This window comes from Polyodon spathula, chromosome 4 (assembly GCF_017654505.1).
Source record: "Polyodon spathula isolate WHYD16114869_AA chromosome 4, ASM1765450v1, whole genome shotgun sequence".
NCBI classification, from domain to species: Eukaryota; Metazoa; Chordata; class Actinopteri; order Acipenseriformes; family Polyodontidae; genus Polyodon; species Polyodon spathula.
The window spans coordinates 45,160,369-45,179,497 of NC_054537.1; the positions used below are offsets into that span (position 1 = coordinate 45,160,369).

Consider the following 19,129-nt stretch of genomic DNA (forward strand, 5'->3'; position numbering starts at 1 on the left):
ATATATATATACATATATATATACAATTAAATAAAAAGCTACTTGTTCTTTAACGCTTTATGTGTTCCAACATTTCTGCCCGGATTGCAAAGGGCAGGGGCAGTAGTTTGACTGCTGTGCACTGTGCTCCCTGCAAAACAAAACACACCTTTTTGTTTTACCTCCTCATCACGTAAAACAACTGTAGGGTAGCTTTCTTCCTGTTATCTGACCTCATTGCTGATTTGACTGTTAATGACACCTGATTTATTTATATTTAACTGATACGTGGTATAAAAATACCCCATAACACCAGAGCTCTTACAGTACGTACTCGTCACTCTGCAAGACTGGTCAATAAAGGTCGGTAGCTTTGTCTTTTCTTTAATTAATAAGTTTGAAATGTTTATTTGCATCACAAATTACTGCATGCTACATTTGTTTGTGTTGCCAAATATGCGGGCACCTTAAACAGTATATTACAAAATATTGTCATATGCCTGTAGCTGTAATCAGACATGATATCTGATTATGGTGATATAATTAAATCAATATCTTGAGAGTTGATCTACACACTCGCATACAGTACATTATGTAACCTACATGTTCCCTACATGTTCACCTTTACTGTTGCTTTATTTTCTTAAAATGCATTTATAGAAATTGCCGTAATATATTATTTTTAACTATTTCAATTTATTCAAATATTTCATGGCTGCATTATTTATATATTTTTATTATTCGGACGTCCTTAAACATAGTACAGTATTCTATTTTGCAAATTGAGGTACACTTTATTTAACATTCCATTAATTTAAGGAAAGGGAAAACGATTGCTACCACGAGTTAAAAAGGGATTGTATAATGTGTATTGTTTAATAACGATTTCAGTTTTCCATTTGCCTTGGGTCAAACGCTGGAAGGGCATGCCAACTTTCAGTTAATCATATGTGCCCTGGCACAAAAGTACATTCCTTCCTGTTTAATTTTAGTAACTCTTTTTAGAGTCAGAGATGCTACGTGAGAGTTTGCACTATCGGTCTACAAACGTGATACACTAATGCGTAATGATGGTCGCCACTACAAACGTGATACACTAACGGAATGGGCATGACCGTCATAGGTACTGCTGAACTACTGCTGCCTTATATATATATATATATATATATATATATATATATATATATATATATATTATAATATATGATAATATAATTTAAATGACTCAAATGTGGGACAATGCCTAAAAACATTTAAAACCCCTTCCAGTGTTTGGTCGGAAGCACGCAACACAATTAAAATATCAAATCAATATGATGGTTATACAATCTGTTGCACATGTTACTTTATCTTCGAAATACCATTCTGCTGGCAACACTATTTGTCAGGGGACCGTATTTCGAACTAACAGCGCCAAATACTGCCAGGTGACACTACCTGGCATTATAATGTTTTTCCAATATTACAACTGCAAGAGAACATTCAAAGAGGAGATTAAATGTTTAAGAGATACAAATGGCAAAATCATAGAGGAAGAAAAAAAAATAGCAAATATGTTAAATGATTACTTTTCACAAGTTTTTACAAAGGAAGATACTGACAACATGCCCCACATGTCATCCAGTTCCTATCCAGTTTTAAATAACTTTAGCATAACTGAGGCAGAAGTGTTAAAGGGACTAGGAGCTCTTAAAATAAACAAATCCCCTGGGCCGGATGAGATCCTCCCAGTAGTACTCAAAGAAATGAAAGAAGTAATTTACAAACCGCTAACCAAGATCATGCAGCAGTCTCTTGACACAGGGGTGGTACTGACAGACTGGAAAATTGCAAACGTAATACCGATCCACAAAAAGGGAAACAAAACTGAACCAGGTAACTACAGACCAGTAAGCCTGACTTCTATTATATGCAAACTTATGGAAACTATAATAAGATCCAAAATGGAAAATTACCTATATGGTAACAGTGTACTGGGAGACAGTCAACATGGTTTTAGGAAAGGGAGATCGTGTCTAACTAACTTGCTTGATTTTTTTGAGGATGCAACATCGATAATGGATAATTGCAAAGCATATGACATGGTTTATTTAGATTTCCAGAAAGCTTTTGACAAAGTCCCGCACAAAAGATTAATTCTCAAACTGAACGCAGTTGGGATTCAAGGAAACACATGTACATGGATTAGGGAGTGGTTAACATGTAGAAAACAGAAAGTACTGATTAGAGGAAAAACCTCAGAATGGAGTGTGGTAACCAGCGGTGTACCACAGGGATCAGTATTAGGTCCTCTGCTATTCCTAATCTACATTAATGATTTAGATTCTGGTATAGTAAGCAAACTTGTTAAATTTGCAGACAACACAAAAAGTAGGAGGAGTGGCAAACACTGTTGCAGCAGCAAAGGTCATTCAAAATGATCTAGACAAGATTCAGAACTGGGCAGATACATGGCAAATGACATTTAATAGAGAAAAGTGTAAGGTACTGCACGCAGGAAATAAAAATGTACATTATAAATATCATATGGGAGATACTGAAATTGGAGAAGGAATCTATGAAAAAGACCTAGGAGTTTTTGTTGACTCAGAAATGTCTTCATCTAGGCAATGTGGGGAAGCTATAAAAAAGGCTAACAAGATACTCGGATACATTGTGAAAAGTGTTGAATTTAAATCAAGGGAAGTAATGTTAAAACTGTACAATGCACTTGTAAGACCTCATCTTGAATATTGTGTCAGTTCTGGTCACCTCGCTATAAAAAAGATATTGCTGCTCTAGAAAGAGTGCAAAGAAGAGCGACCAGAATTATTCCGGGTTTAAAAGGCATGTCATATGCAGACAGGCTAAAAGAATTGAATCTGTTCAGTCTTGAACAAAGAAGACTACGTGGCGACCTAATTCAAGCATTCAAAATTCTAAAAGGTATGACAGTGTCGACCCAAGGGACTTTTTCAGCCTGAAAAAAGAAACAAGGACCAGGGGTCACAAATGGAGTTTAGAAAAAGGGGCATTCAGAACAGAAAATAGGAGACACTTTTTTACACAGAGAATTGTGAGGGTCTGGAATCAACTCCCCAGTAATGTTGTCGAAGCTGACACCCTGGATCCTTCAAGAAGCTGCTTGATGAGATTTTGGGATCAATAAGCTACTAACAACCAAACGAGCAAGATGGGCCGAATGGCCTCCTCTCGTTTGTAAACTTTCTTATGTTCTTATGAAAAGGGCTTCAGGGCTCAACCCCCAGGGAAAAGTGCGTAATATGTATATTATTTATTTTTGTTGCCATTTGTATTAAGAGGTGTGGAGCTTGCAGAGCCCTCAGGCACTTGAAGTTGGATGTATTTGTTTACACATGTCAATGCTACACATACGGTACACCCCAAAGCCGCCGTCAGTGGCCTCGCCTCTTAGAATGACGTTTCATACGAGTTATTCGCTGGGAATCATGGGAGTCCTAGTTGTTTTACAGCATGGTGAAGGGTTTTGGTGGAATGTAAAAGCAGAGCATGTAATGTCATTATAAACTCTATTTCTAAATGTTGTTGTTAATGTTTCTGTAGTTTTAACAATGCTCATAAAATGTGTTCTCTGAAACACTGATAGGTGTCTTCAATTTCCTAGCCAAAACCTTGTTGGTTTTACATGTAGTGTGTAGTGCTTGTTGCGAGTATGTTGTCATGACTGTTATTCTGTAAAAAAAAATAAATAACAACAGCAAGTTTTAAAGTAATTCTGAATAGCGTTCTGTACTAGCTGCCTTTTATTAAAATAAATGTATTTATTGCTTTTAGATTAAATTTTGAGAAGTTGTAGCCAGCAAAGAGGTGTAGGGCTCTATAGCTCATGTGACGTTCTGAAAAAAAAAAAAAAGTTTGTTAGCACTGCCCCCATTAGCCCACAATGAAAGGTACATAGTATCTAAATATAGACCTCATGGGAATTTATGTTTCTGGTGCAATAAAATCATAAAAAACATTTTCTTTTTTTTGTTAATTATTTTTATTGGGAAGTTGAAAAAAAAGTCACTTTTGTCCTGTCATTTGACGTCATAATTATTTAACAAGGTTGAAAAAGTCAACAAGTCATATTACTTTTCATATTTATATCTGGTATATCTTTTTTTAGTGTTAGTGTATTTTTATTGGGTTTTGGATTTCTTGACACTCAAATGAACTCTGCTTGTCTTGCAATAATTAAGAACTGTTAACCAATTAAAATGGAGGACGTGTTTTATGAAATGTAAAAATGCCAATCTAAGAATACAAGTAAATCTTATATCAACGAGGATGTATTTTCAACTAATCTTTGAAAATGTACTGTGCATTATGATAATTTACTGTAACAAAAGATGTTTGTATTTTACACTGGTGAACAAATTCTTAACTGGTTAACTTAAAGCACTAGTTTCGATAAAGAATTGAAATGCATTTAATGATTTTACTCAATTAAGAAGCTTTCCACATATCCATCATCTTGGGGTCCCCTTTGGAAAAATGGAAAGTCGACGCCTATTGAGTCCACTTTATAAATATAAGAAAGGACCTATTCATATTTATTCAACAGTGTATGGAGCTGTGCTCCCTGTCAGACTGGAAAGGAGGTGGATGGAAAGCCTTCAATTCCACAGACTGGTTGACATGGAATGCCGATATAGTTTTTGGTAAAAAAAAAAAAAAAAGCAGGATTGGTACAAAGCATAACCCTTGTCCTGGCATCTGCAAAAATTAAGCAGGCTTACGCAATTCAGAACACTTGCATCTCACTCACCTGCTTAGCAGCTGTGATTGCAAGCAAGAAAGCCACTTTGAGCTATAAACATTTCAGCTCAGCTGATGCAAGGGCTGAAATGGAGGTTTCATAAGTGCTTCAAGCGCCACGTTGCCTCCAGTGAAGAACAATATCCTTCATAGGCAGCCAAAGCCGCCAAGCTCCTTTCAAAAACTGCCACACCAGGAAGTTAGCTCCTGGGGAGACTGAATGAATTTTGACATGGCAAGCTGAAATATCTGCCAGGTAGACCTTATTGTAGAGGGGGATTTCCCCTTGCCAAATAGGTCCAGCAAAAATTGCAGTATAATTGCCATGGGACAGGTCATGGGGTCAAAACCCAGAGGCAGGCACTCATCTGAAAGACACCCCACTTGTACCCGTACTGGAAATGCGTGGATGGTGCGCTGGCATTCTGCAGGGTGTAAATGACCTTAATAGAAAGCTGCAGATTCGATGGATAGGGACACCATAAGGTTCCCCACGCCTGACTTATCAGGTCACGACGTTTGGGCAGACTTCACGGCTGGCCGCTCAAGAGCTGCATCAGAGCTGAAAACCAGTCTACTGAGCCAATAACGGGCTACTAATAGCACCCTGGTCTGGTCCTGCCTGATTTTCTCCTGGCAAAACGAGAGCATGTTGAGCGGTAGGAAGGCATATAACAATTGCCTCGGCCACCGGTGTGCCAAGGTAACTATTGCCAGTGGGTCCCTGGCTCCTGTTGTAGAGAACCAGATGGTTCAGTGGGTTGATTCATCGAGAGGCAAAGAGACCTCTCCCAAATGATGCTTACCACCTCAGGGTGTAGCCTTCATTCCGAGGCACTGGGAGCTCCCCCTGAGAGGAGGTCTGCCGCCCAGTTTATCACCCTGGGTAGGTGTACCGCCTGCAGTGAGAGGAGGTTTTCATGTGTCCAAAGCAAAATTGTGGGTGGTTTACTGTATATAAGCCACCATGTTAGTGTTGTCTGTCCGGACAAGCACTTGCCTCCTTGAAACTCAAAAAATTCTGCAATGCCATATAAACTGCTTGCAGCTCTAAAATATTTATGTGGAGACCCTGCTAAGGGGGGTTTCATACCCCCCTTGCTCCCCTGCCATTCCACACAGCACCCCAGCCGAGGCTGGACGCGTCCATGGTGATGACTTTCTAGTGACTGCCCAGCGCTACTCCTAGGTGTAGATGGGCAGGCTGTGTCCACCAAGTGACCGCCTTTAGACAGTGGCAAGACACTGTCACTAGGCGGCCATGGTTCAATATGGGCTGAAAAACCAGACTTGGAGAGGGCGCATGTGCAGGAGACCCAAAGGAAGAGTCTGGGAAGCTGCTGCCATCAAGCCCAGAAGTCTTTGGAATGTCACTACTGTAAACTCTCTGTTGAGCTGAAAAAGCTTCAAACAGGTAGCCAATCTTCTGCACTCTGTCAGCCGGCATAGTGGACAGCATGGAACTGAAGTCCAAGCACACTCACAGATAGAAGGCTGTCTGCGAAGGTGTGAGCGGGCTCTTTGTACGATTCAACGACAGGCCCAACCGATGAAGTTGGCTGGTGACAAGGTCCGTGTGGGCCACTACCTGCACTGGAGACAGAGCACAAAATGAGCCACTCGTCCAGGTAATTGAGCACTCTGAGGCCTCTCAGTCTCAATGGGGCCAGAATAGCTTTCATGCACTTTGAAAAGGCATGGGGAGCTTGAGAGAGGCCAAATGGCAGTACACAGAACTTGTACTTGCTCTTTGAAAAGCTGCTCCTGTCTTATGGGGATGTGGAAATATGTGTTCTTTAGGTCCACTGTGGTGAACCAGTTACCTGGCCTGATTGACTGCAATAGCTGTTGCATGATCAACATTTTTAACCTCCGTGGACTCAGAAGCAGGTTGACCTATCTGAGGTCGAGAATTGGTCTGAGGCCACCATCCCACTTGGGCATCAGGTAGTACCTGGTACTCCAGTGAACAGGGAGAGCGCTGCAGCATCTCATCCACCGCAAGACCAAAGGTATGCCCAGGTGTAATAGGGGCGTCCAACAGTGGTGCTTTATCCCCATCAGACACTCGTGCCTGGGAAAGCCAAAACTTCCATCTTGCAGCTATCAAAGCAGTAAGACTTCTGCCCACAGCTAGTCCTTTCAGCTTTGAGATATGGAGCAGGTTTCTATTCACCAATTGCAGCTCCTCCAGCTGCTGTGATGAGGGTCTGTGACTCTCAGAAAGAGCATTCAATAAACAGGTCTGGTAGACTACCAGTATACTGTTGTACTTACCCAGCCTTTTGGCAAATGCATCTGCTGAGTAAGCCCTCTTCAAAATGACCTCTGAGACCCTGCACTGCTTGTTAGGGCAGGTAGCATCTTTGGTCAGAACCGCTAGTTTAGGTGCCTGCACCAAAGAGGCAATAGCTGCATCTACAGGAGAAAATTGGGCTAAACCCAGCTTTTCCAGTCATGCATGCTGTACAACGCCCCCAACGCCCGGGAAACAGCATGTGTTTTGAAAAACTCTCACAAAACTCGCAGAAACTGCAGTCAGCAAGTGCCTGTTTCACATGCTCTGGTACCAGACAAGAAGAGCACCTGCCGTGCTTATCCTCCATTTGGAGACTGGCGTTGGACATGTCACAGGGATAAAACCCCGGCATAATGCAAACAGCAACAGTGATGTAACAAAGTATACAGTATTGTATGTAACAGCACAGTGTACAATACTATAAAAGACTAGGATGGTGGGCACCGAGTCGGAATGGTATGGAACTGAGATGGAACCAAGAGGTATAGAGACAGGTCGGTACAGTACCAGTAGGTACGGTACTCTTGGTACGGTGCCCTCGGAGAGCAAGGGAGAGGGTACATGTATATCTTCTTCTTCTTTCTTCTTCTTCTTCTTCTTCTTCTTCTTCTTCTTCTTCTTCTTCTTCTTGCCATGTTATATAACATTATTTTCCTCTTGTGTCATTGGAATTATAACCTAAATTAATAACTTGTTGCATTATGCCATGTCCACTCAAATGTATGAACACATGTTGGTCACTCTTGCTATTGTCCTTGGAACAGCCCACAGATCCTGTTTATTACCTTGGAATTATTCCTACAGGCGTTTTTTGACCCGCCTTACAGATGATTGCCAGCTTTTCAGCTCATGTGCTGAAAACGGTTATTGAAAATTAAATTACATGAAACGACAACAATTTTCAATGAAGAATACCATCATCTTCTCTTGCTTGTCTATTGTTAAGGAATTAAAATGTTAAACCACTAGGTGGCGACAGTAACTTTAATATATTTTATGAAAAACACAATCTAATATATCTCTTATTGTTCAATTACTTTGTGTCTTCTCATATTTTTTTCTGCATCTGATATCTTAAGTAAAATTAAATTGTGATGCCACATTTACAAAGCAGTTTAAGAACTTACCTTTGCAACTGGCATACTTTACAGTGGTCCTTTATACGTGAACTTTGAACTTTTTGTTTTTTATTTTCCAAATCTTAACCCTGTCTCTGCATCCTAATACAGAACACTACTAATTAAAGGTTTAAGATAATTTTTTTCTTTGCTACAAATCAAGGACAACGATAAACTAGACAACTGCAAGAATGATATGCAGTTAGGATCAGTGATGAGCAATTAACATAATTTGCCTCGTCTGTTTGAAATAAAAAAAAAATAAGCGAAACAAAATCAAGCTCAGTCAAGATTTGATTAAGGTAAGAGTTTTCTCAGAGTTTAATTAGGAAACAGAATCGTCTCAAAAGTTTAAAAGGATGTCGTGATAAACCAAGAAAATTTCAAGCCCTATTATATGTTAGATTCAATGTCAAATCTTTCAACACTTGTTTAAAATTACATATTAGTTACAGTGGGATTACCACTGAATTAAAGTGATTTCTACGACTCTGAAACGTTAGGTTATTACCATAACCCTGGTTCCCTGAAAGAGAATGACAACCATTACCGAATAGGAAGAGCCCTCTCTGACCACCAATCACTGAACATATATAAAAAAATTGCCCTATCACGGCCCAGCTGTGAGGGGAAAGTCCCTTCCACCTCCTATGAAGAGCAATGTCCTCACAGTAGCACATCGCCATTTTCTTTCGAAAACATGGGTCAGCTGGTGACACGACCTCGAAGGGTAATGGTTGTCATTCTCTTTCAGGGAACCAGGGTTATGGTAATAATCTAACGTTCCCTTTCAATGGAATGACAACCATTACCGAATGGGAAGCTGTACCAAAGTTATCGTGGCTCCAGATTACCGACAGTACAGCCACCCGGCGATAGCCTCAGAGCCCACATGACGCCTAAGGGCATGCCGCCTGCAACAACCTAGAGCCCAGAGAGGGTCTCGCTTGGTTTGCAACATCAAGGTGGTAAAATCGCACAAATGTCTGACTACCTGTCCATGTAGAGCATTGCATAACTCATCTAAGGCGGCACCATAAAAGAAAGCCCACAAAGTTGCCTGGCTCCTGGTAGAATGGGGCATAATGTCCCCCAGTAACGGGGAGTCTGTCTGTTTATACGCCAAGCGTATCGCATCTGTCACCCAGTGCGCTAAACGTTGCTTTGATAGGGCCTGACCTCTAGAGTGGGACCCATAGCAGACAAAAAGCTGGTTGGACTGTCTCCAGGACGCTGTCCTATCCAGGTAACAGCGCAGAGCCCGGACCGGGCAAAGTGTGTGCTGTCTACCGTCCTCGCCTGACTCATGGGGGGGAGGTCTGAAAGTTTCCAAAACTACTGGTTGGTTAATATGGAATGAGGATACCACCTTTGGAAAAAAGGATGGATTTTTTCTTAATGTTACCCGCGAGTCATTTCCTGTAAAAGCCATGCATGTGTCATCAATGGACAGTGCATGAAGCTCACTTACTCGTCTGGCAGACGTAATGGCTATTAAAAATGCCAACAGGGCGCAGTTCTGCTGATGCCATGGGCTCGAATAGGGGACCCATAAGGGCCCGCAGTACCTGTTCTAGATCCCACTTTGGGACCATACTTTTCATGGGAGGACAAAGCCTCCGAGCCCCTTTAAGAAATTGCACTACCAGGAAATATGCCCCAGGGGACACCTCGTCAATTTTGTCATGGCACATTGATATTGCTGCCAGGTATACCTTCAAAGTGGATGCTGATTTTCCTGCATCAAACAAGTGTTGTAAGAAGGTTAATATCGTCTCAGTAGGGCAGGTCACAGGATCGTGACCTTCGGCAAGGCACCAGTCTTGGAAAACTTTCCATTTATATGAGTACTGGGATCTAGTGCTCGGCACCCTAGCAGACTGTAGTGTTTCTACTACTGCATCTGGCAAACCTCGTCTGAATAGACGGCTACGTTCAATGGCCAGACCCAGAGTTGGAGCTGGGCTGGGTTCGGGTGACATAATAACCCTTTCTCTTGGCTCAGGAGGTCCTTACGTGGCGGGATCTGCCACGGCTGACCCGACAACATGTCGGAGAGGAGAGCAAACCAGGGGCGTCTCGGCCATCTGGGTGCAACCAGCAAAACCTGTGCTCTCTCCACCCTGATCCTCTCTAGTTTCAGAGGTAATAATGGTAGCGGAGGGAATGCATACAAGAGCCCCTGTGGCCAGGGGTGAGTTAACGCGTCTACTCCCAGGGGACCCCTGTCTCTCTCCATGGAGAACCAAAGGGGGCAATGAATGGACTCAGCTGTGGCAAAGAGGTCGACTGGTGCAGGTCGAAACCACTCCCAAATCTGTTTCATCACTTGAGGATGCAGTCTCCATTCCGAGCTGTCTGGAGCTCTTTTGGTCTGCTGACTTGTTGTCCACACCAGGGAGGTGAACCGCACTGAGGAAACGCAAGTTTCTGTACGTCCAGGACAGGAGTCTATGCTCTGCGTGGTGAAGGCCCGGCGAACGCAGACCACCTTGGTGATTTATGTAGGCTACCACTGTAGTATTGTCCGTCCGGACCAGCACATGTTTGTACGCTAACTGCTGGCGAAAATGAGATAATGCCAGGTTCACTGCTTGCAGCTCTTGAGCATTTATGTGCGCTCGCTGCCAATGTCCCTTCCACTGACCTCTTATTCCTCTCCCATTCCAGACTGCTCCCCAGCCCAGGCTGGAGGTGTCTTTAGTGATCACTTCCCTTCTGTGAGGGCATCTGAGGGGAGATCCGAGGCACAGATTGCCAGGATGGAGCCACCATCCAGTATTTTCCAGCATTGTCTGGACACTCGCACCAGCCAGTACCGATCTCGGACCAGGTGCACCTTGAGCGTATTTACCCAGGCTTGAAGCAGGTGCATTCTCAGCAGCCCTAGTGGAAGGATTCTCGAGGCAGCTGCCATCAGCCCCAACAACCTTTGATATACTCTGACTTGTAGGACAGCGTCCTCTCTGAGTATGGAGAGTGTGGCCTCCAATGACCGAATCCTGTCTTCCAACAGTGAGGCAAGCATGCTCACAGAGTTCAGTTTGATCCCCAGGAACACTGTGGACTGAGACGGTATGAAGTTGCTCTTCTGTTGATGTATTGAGAGCCTTAACTTTGTCACATGATCTATGACCTGTTTTATGTGCACCTCTGCACGTCTTTTGGAATGCGCAGAAACTAGCCAATCATCCAGATAGTTCAGGATCCAAATACCCCGCAGCCTGAGTAGAGCCAATGTTGCATCCATGCACTTTGAAAACGTGTGGGGCGCCAGTGAGAGGCCAAATGGCAGCACGCAGAATTCGTACGCGTTGCAAAGCGCAGATATTTTCTGTGCGCGGGACGGATCGGGACATGAAAGTAGGCATCTTGCATGTCAATCGATGTGAACCAGTCTCCCGGTTGGACGGACTGGAGTATACGCTGTGCTGTCAACATGTTGAACTTCCTCTGTTTGAGGAAAAAATTGAGGACCCTGAGGTCCAGAATATGTCTGAAACCGCCGTCCCTTTTGGGTACCATGAAGTACCTGGAGTAAAAGCTGCAAGGGCATTGCTTGGATCTACCAAGCGCACAGTGTTCTTCTGTTGAAGATTGGTGATCTCCTATTGAAGGAGTATCGCTTTCACTGTCTCGACGGTGGTGAGGAGCACACCCTTGAAGGGTGGCAGACCTATGCGAAATTTCAGAGTGTATCCGTGTCACATTGTTGATAGCGCCCAGGAGTCCTGGGTGCAGTCTTGCCATGTGTCGTTGCCTTTGGTCAGTCCGGTTGTGAGGGGGGTTGGTGGCATCAGGGGCGGTCTCCCTTGGGCTTAGGAGGGGATGGGTGTTTCTTATGCCCCGGCCTCGGTCTCCAGCCGGAAATCTGGTTACCCCTGGTCGGCAGTGGTCCCTTGCCTCCAGCTCTGCCTCTGCCTGCTTGTTTGTTTTGGAGTGGTGGGCGATGTTCAGACCCTGTTGCCCTTGCAGGCTGTAAATGCCACCTTGGGCGCTGGCCATAGGCAGGAAGGTGCAAGAACTTGGAAGCGACCTCCGTGGCCTTGTGGGACCTTTCAAGGTTCACATCAATGGTCGCTCTGAACGTCCCGGTGTAATAGGGACATCTAGTAGTTCTGCCTTCTCTGGCTCGACAACCTTGGCCTGTGTTAGCCAGAGGTGTCTGCGCGCCGCTACCAGCACCGCTAGAGACCTGCCTGATGCCTGACCTAACTCCCCCATTAGGTCGGTCATCGCCATTGTTACTACCAGTAACTCCCTGTGTCTGCCTCCGTTGCCAGTTCCTGAAGCCTCTCAGCCAGCTGTGTCTGGTACAGGACCAGTATAGCCATTACATTGGCCACCCTGGCTGATAGTGCCGCTGACGCGTAAGCTTTCTTAAGCATGGTGCCGGTTATTCTGCATGGCTTGGAGGGGCAGGTCTGGTCTTTGTCCCCTTTGGTGAAGGTGGATCCCTGCGCCAGTACTGTGAGCGGGTCCCTGATGGTGGGGAATGTGCCTAAGCCCACTTCTTGGGCTCCTGCAGTGTGTAGCAGGGCCTTTGCTGTTCTAGAGGCTGAGGGGGTGGAGGCTGGGTTACTCCAGGATGAGCGAACTAGCTCGAGGAAATCCTGGCACAAGGGAAGGGCATGCTGTGGGTACTCTTTCTTATATAGGAAGCGGTTCCCCTTTTTCTCCTGTACTGCCGGCCAGGGGACATCCGTGCCTGCAGCTGCACACTGCATGAGTGCACGGAACTCTTCCTTTTGCGACATATGCGGCAAGGAAGGTAAGGAGCCCCCCGCTGTGGCTTGCCCGATGGATGTGGCTGGGTCAGACACATCTGACCTCGATGCTGTAACAGAGAACTCGTCTGGGCTAGAAGGTCTACGCATTGGGGATGGGGATTGAGACTGGCGAAGTTGGGGCTGCCCTGTGGTAGGGGGCAATCTGCCTTGAGATTTAACCAGGGTCTCAAGCATTGTCTGCTGAGCCCTCAGTCTCTGTTAGCTCCCGAAAACATTGCTCAGCCAAGCTTGGGTGTCTCTGAGGCGACTGCGATTGCGAGCATCTGTGCCTGTGCAGGGAAAGGGAGTGGCCCCTATGCGGTGACCACCTGTTCACTGGTGAATGCCCCCTCGAGTAGTACCGGCTCGACGGTGACCATCTCGCTTCCCCTGACAAGCAATTGTGCCTCTGCACCGGTGGTGGAGAAGGGAAGGGTGAACCAGGTGTGTGGGGGAGCTCCCTAGTCACTGTGGCGTGGGGGGTCCTGAGGACCTCTGCGGAGGACCTTGGACCATGGACCACGGACCACATTCTTCCCTGGCTCGGGGAAGGAGACTCCATTGGGAATAGAGCTGCTCTCCTGTGCTTAGTTCTATTAAAAAACTTTCTGCATGGAGAGCAGTCCAACAGTCCGATAGTAGCACGCTGTGTGCCGGGCTGTAGACGGCTCTGAAACAATTCACCAGTGCCGAATCAGTCGGTGCTGGGATCGGCGTCGAGGAGAGCACTGTCGGTGCCGAGCAGTCGGTGCCGAGTCGACCTGTTTCAAGGTTGATGCCAAGGGTAGGCATGGTCAGTGCCAGGCTGTAGGTGGCGCCGAAGATGGTTACACCGGTGCCAAGTCAATCGGGTAGGCGCTGTTTTTCTCTGCCTCAAGTTCGGCAGGAAAACCGCTTTCGATGCCGGGGTATGCAGCCAATTCAGTCGGCGTGGTCGCCGAGGGCAACCGCAGCCACGCTAGGAAAGCCCGAGGCTTGAGAGGGGCGCTAGGCCTGAGCTGTTTTTTTTTTTTTGTTTGTGGTCGCTGTGGCCGATTAAATCGGCTAGAGGATGACGCCGCGAGCCCACGGGGTCATTAAATTGAAAGGGAACTGCCGGTTGATGGTTGTCTCGGAGGGTCCATATACTGCCACAAATTGGCAGATGTAAGGCGACTTTTAATTGGATAATTTATTACATGTAAAACTTTAAATTTGTTGTTCTCATTTCATTTTCAACGACCTGATTGGCCAAATTAGTATGTGTTATAATTAGAACTACATATGTACTAAACTCAAATTAGAACGTGTACTAAATAACGCATTTTTTACTCGGATGGCCTTCCATATGTTTGTGTTGTTTGTTTCAGATGCTGTCTTCACGTGCAGCGGTCCGTGGTCTCCAGCTGTTCACCTGGAGGAGTCTGTCAACTTCAACCTGTTTGCAGGAAGCTCACGGAAAAGGTTTGGACTGCACCCCTTAGATACTGTGCTGTAACTCAGAGTCCAAAAGGGTCTTCAACAAAATGCTTCTTCTTTGAAACAAAAAGTTGGTGTCTGTTCAGGAATGTGCTGAATTTTGAAAACATTGACAGAAATAAAACATTCTTTACAACTTGTTTGACTTTTAGTAACCCGCTAAAATATGAATGAAAAGATATTCAACTGATAAAGTCTCTTTCAATTTCAATTTAAAAAAACCTTTTACAATTTTTTTTTATAAATATGGTTCAAAGACACAAGTAGTACTTGGTTGGTGCTCTGTCATAGTAAAACCATAGTAAAACTCTGTCATAGTGTACTCTGATTGTAACTGCTGGATTGTAATACATTTAAAGACAGTTTGAACCCTCTGATAAGACTCTAGAAGGATGCTGCTTCATCCATGCAGTTATGGTGCACTTTAGCCTTGCATGTATTGGAAATGTTACTAATGAACCCTGTTTCTTTTCCCTGGTTCATGTAGAGATAGCCACAAGCTCCATTGACTGTTCCCAGCCACAGTACAACGATCGTCTAGACACGCCACTCCCTGACATCCCTTACGTTACAAAATTCAACACCGAGCAGAGCAAACTGAAAGAAAAGGAGAAGGGACCATGGACCCAGCTGTCTAAAGAGGAGAAGCTTGCATGTATATACGTACCTTTCTTGTGCAGGCCTACATATGATTTACACATACATGTACAGGACAATGTTAGAAATCAGCCATTGTTGCCTGTGTGCTGTCTTGTGTGACCATGGTGGTCAGCAGGAATTTCAATGACAACATGCTGAATACCAGCCAATCATGTTTGATAACAATGTCACATGGTAACAAAAACGATGACATGGGCACACAATATGGAATTAAGACTATAATGGATTTATTTTTTCCTGAAAAATGCCTTTACAGACCTTTCTCATTTTCCCCACTCATCCTCTCATTCTTATAAATTTACCAGTATTACAGTAGCACCCTACCCTTGCACTGATGTGGCAAATATTATTCATGTGCCAAAATATGAATAATGACTGGTTTGCATTACTCTGGTGCCAGTGTGCTGCCATCTTGTGGACAGCTGCCTTGCCTCTCGTGTGACCACAGCATTTACAAGACAGCAACAGTTGCTTGTGTGACCTTGCATACTAAGGATATCATGCAACTTTCTAAAACTAGTTCGACAAGAGGTTTTTAGGTTGCATTGAATGCATAAAATAAAAAAAAGCAAAGGAAACAAAACAAAAACCCATACATATCACACAGACACCAAAAAAATAGTAAAATACCAGCATTCCATAAGAGAGAGATTTGCGCTATCCATGCATTATTTGCTAAATATTTCTGAGTCATATACAGGGTTGCAAATTGTTTTTGAAAATTGGTGCTAAATTATCAATTTCAAAGTTTAGCACCAGAGCCTCTGGTGTTAAATTATCAAATACTGCCCTAATCAAGTCCCCCTCACAACTTACCACAAATACTAGTTAAATACCTGTTAAATAAGCTAACAAGTGTTGGTTTCACTACCAGGAAGATCTATTTGCTGTTACATACAGTAAATACTGCACCTGTGTTACCTTTTAATTGACGTTATCCTGCTTTTTCTTTAGTGTATCGCCTGAGCCATAGGCAAACTTTTGCAGAGATGAAGAAGGGATCATCTGAGTGGAAGACAGTGGTGGGGGGCATGTTCTTCTTCCTCGGATTCACTGGGCTTGTGATCTGGTGGCAACGTGTGTTTGGTTAGTAGCATGACCTGTGTGATTATATTGTCATGGGTTATTTCATGCATTAGTAGTCCTAGGCAGGGATAGCAATGGCAAAGTGGGGTTGTCCTAGAAGGACCATCAACTCGGAGCACATGGGAACTGTGTAAGTTTCCAGTCTTCAAAAGTGGCCAGTGCCTACTGTCCCTGTGATTCCTCTTCCAACATCACTCTAAATGTTGCAGACTGTAATTGTTCAATTACAGCTGCAGATTCTTGTTACTGTTACTTTGAGGGATTGTCTAAATGAGCCCTAATTAACTTTCAAGAAATTATAGCAGGCACTCATTTAGCTGCTACTTCCTGAGACTACTGACTTGCTGCAGGTTTGACACATTTAGAATAGACATTTCTTAGAAATTTGATTTTAATCCAAACCCAAAATGTTTGAAAAGTTAAGAATTAATTGTAGTTTTCTGTCCTATTTTACAGTTTTAAAGGATAAGCCAACTAATAATAATGTGATAAGAAGCCATCCCTACTTAATTTAGTAATGTTGCTAATAATAACCTTGCCACTTTATCATATTGAGAAATATATACAGTATTATGATTAGTTAATAGGTAATTAAATGAAAAATTATATTACATGCCTACTATTTTATAGTTATGGTGCTGTAGATGTATTCCTTTTCAGTGATTATTTTTTAGAAGTCTCATTTATGATTTATTGATAAAAGTTAATATCTAATTAAATGAAAAATGATGTTACATACTGACTATAATATAGTTATGGTACTTTGGATTATGTCAGTGTAGATTTATGCCTTTTTCAGTCTTTATGCAAAATGGACAAAAATCTGTGTTTATAAGAGTGTTTTTTTGTGGGTTTTTTTTTTACTCCTCTGTCCTCTGGATTTTTGGTGTTGAGGCATCCTTAGAACTGCTTAAATGAAGTGAGTGTCAGACAATATAGGGTCAATAGGATTTAGCAAGTATAGTCTTATTTTCAAATGTCTTTCATTTGTTTCAGTCACATAACAGCTTCCCCTATCAGGAAGTGAATTGAGACCAGCCGAAAAGTGAATAAAAGCTTTAAAATCTCTTTCAACTGCCAGAAAATGAACGGGAATTTCCCATCATCTGAAATCCCTGTCTGAACCTGAAAAGAGATAATACGAGTCCAGCTGGAAGACACACCCACTCCTATTACAGTTCAGAAGGATTCATTGTAATAGTACTTAACATTCCTGAAGTTTAATATACTGACTGATACGATGACACCAGCCCTTTTATGTCAGAGTTGAGAATGACGTATTATACCATCCAAACTGGCCTCCTCCTACTTCCAGTTTGAAGTAACAAGTGTTTTTTATAGCTGCACCAACAACAACAAAAAAAATGCAATATACTTGCTATTACGAATGGCTCACTAAACTTGTTTTTTCAGGTTACCAACAGATTTAATTCATATATATATATATATAAATATATATAAATATAAACTCCTCTCCACCCCCTACTGCACATTCCAAGCTGGTTTGGCTTACAGCCCTGTTTTTTTTCAAGTGTAAGTGATATACTGATAATTAAATATTCCGTTTCCCTTTGTCTGTAAAATGGCAGTTAAGATAACAGAAGTTGGTTTGGTGGGAACGGTTGCACAATTTACCGCTCTTAGAGGAATTAGGACTGTAGAATTTAACCATTTCATTCACCAGCAGTGAGCAAAGAACCAAAATATTTTCACAAGAAAATAGAGATGACAATCAGAGTAAAGACACTATTGAAAAGGAGACTGTAAGTGTCTTAGGCGTTTGAACTTCTGCAAGGTCAAACAAAAAAGCATGACTCCAGTAACATGAGAAGCATGTGCCCAGGCACAGGAAAATAGCATTAAAGGCTGAACAGTTTGATAATATGTGAGGCACCTCATTGGGCCTTATCAGTAACAACATAAAATGTATGCATACAGGATATGACAACAATTTAGAAACACTTACCATAAGGGGCCAAAATATTGGCAGCCAGGGTAAGTCTGCTACATATTTACATTTTTTAGAGGTACACAATTAAAATGAAGGTATCTGTAACGATGCCTGTACCACAGTACACTTTTTAAGGATCGTCATCCAGCAATTTTGATCAATTTTGGTTTTTAAGTAAAAACATAAATGAAAACTTTTTGCTGTCTTAAATTTCACTGAAGAGTACTTCAACCAACATATTTATTGTTACAGTACTGCTAACAAAGTAAATACGATCCACCTGTCCTGAACTTCCAGTAATTGAATCTATTTTCTCCCTCACAGTGTTTGGTAAACCACCGCACACCCTGTCTGAGGAGTGGGTTGCTATGCAGACTCAGAGAATGATTGACATGAGGGTGAATCCTATCTCAGGGTTCTCTTCTGAATGGGATTACAACACCAAACAGTGGAAAAAGTAATCGAGGATCCAGTAACTCACCTCCTGTTTACTAGCCATTTTTAGTGAACAAAATGGCTTGTGTTACAAGCATTGTACCAGTCTGCTTGTTGTTTTGACCTTTACACAGAATAATAAAGATTTGAAAAGTTATTGTTTCCCTGTAGGGTTATGTGGCGCACAATTTTATTTTACATACGGTAATAACAACCTCATTTCCAAATAATAATAATAATAATAATAATAATAATATACACCCCACTCAAGAGCCTCTTTTTTCTGAGGGACATCAGTCTAAAGTGCCTAACATCCTTTACTAAATATATGTTGCTTATTGTTTTTGTACTTGCATTAGTCTGCTCTTTCACAAATTTCTCTGTCTTCTGTGGATAAAAATAACTCTGCAGTTGTTGCTTTGGTACTGATGATGTCTTGTTGTGTTCATTTACTGGTGGAAAAGTTTGTATTTAAAAATTGAGGTTAGCAGTTTTATCATCAACACTATTAACACAGTGTATAACACTGATGTTTATAAGAAAATTATCATTCACCATTTATAATAATAATAATAATAATAATAATAATAATAATAATAATAATAATAATAAT

The 19,129-nt window shown here is 42.6% G+C and overlaps 1 protein-coding gene across 1 annotated transcript; it reads left to right on the forward strand.

Moving 5' to 3' along the window:
- Positions 1-234: 234 nt before the first annotated feature.
- On the forward strand, positions 235-18,673 carry LOC121314577. The gene is made up of 5 exons (XM_041247995.1): positions 235-342; positions 14,276-14,369; positions 14,872-15,039; positions 15,999-16,130; positions 18,406-18,673. Exons 2-5 carry the CDS (start codon positions 14,276-14,278, stop codon positions 18,540-18,542), a joined length of 531 nt encoding a protein of 176 aa, XP_041103929.1. The 5' UTR covers positions 235-342; the 3' UTR covers positions 18,543-18,673.
- The last annotated feature ends 456 nt before the right edge of the window (positions 18,674-19,129 follow it).

What these genes read in the sequence shown, in the direction of transcription:
- LOC121314577 (XM_041247995.1), top strand. Translation starts at nt 14,276, where the DNA reads ATGCTGTCTTCACGTGCAGCGGTCCGTGGTCTCCAGCTGTTCACCTGG. An exon ending in TAAAGAGGAGAAGCTTGCAT is followed by an intron (nt 15,040 to 15,998) that starts GTATATACGTAC and finishes CTTTTTCTTTAG; the next exon opens with TGTATCGCCTGAGCCATAGG. An exon ending in CTGGTGGCAACGTGTGTTTG is followed by an intron (nt 16,131 to 18,405) that starts GTTAGTAGCATG and finishes TCTCCCTCACAG; the next exon opens with TGTTTGGTAAACCACCGCAC.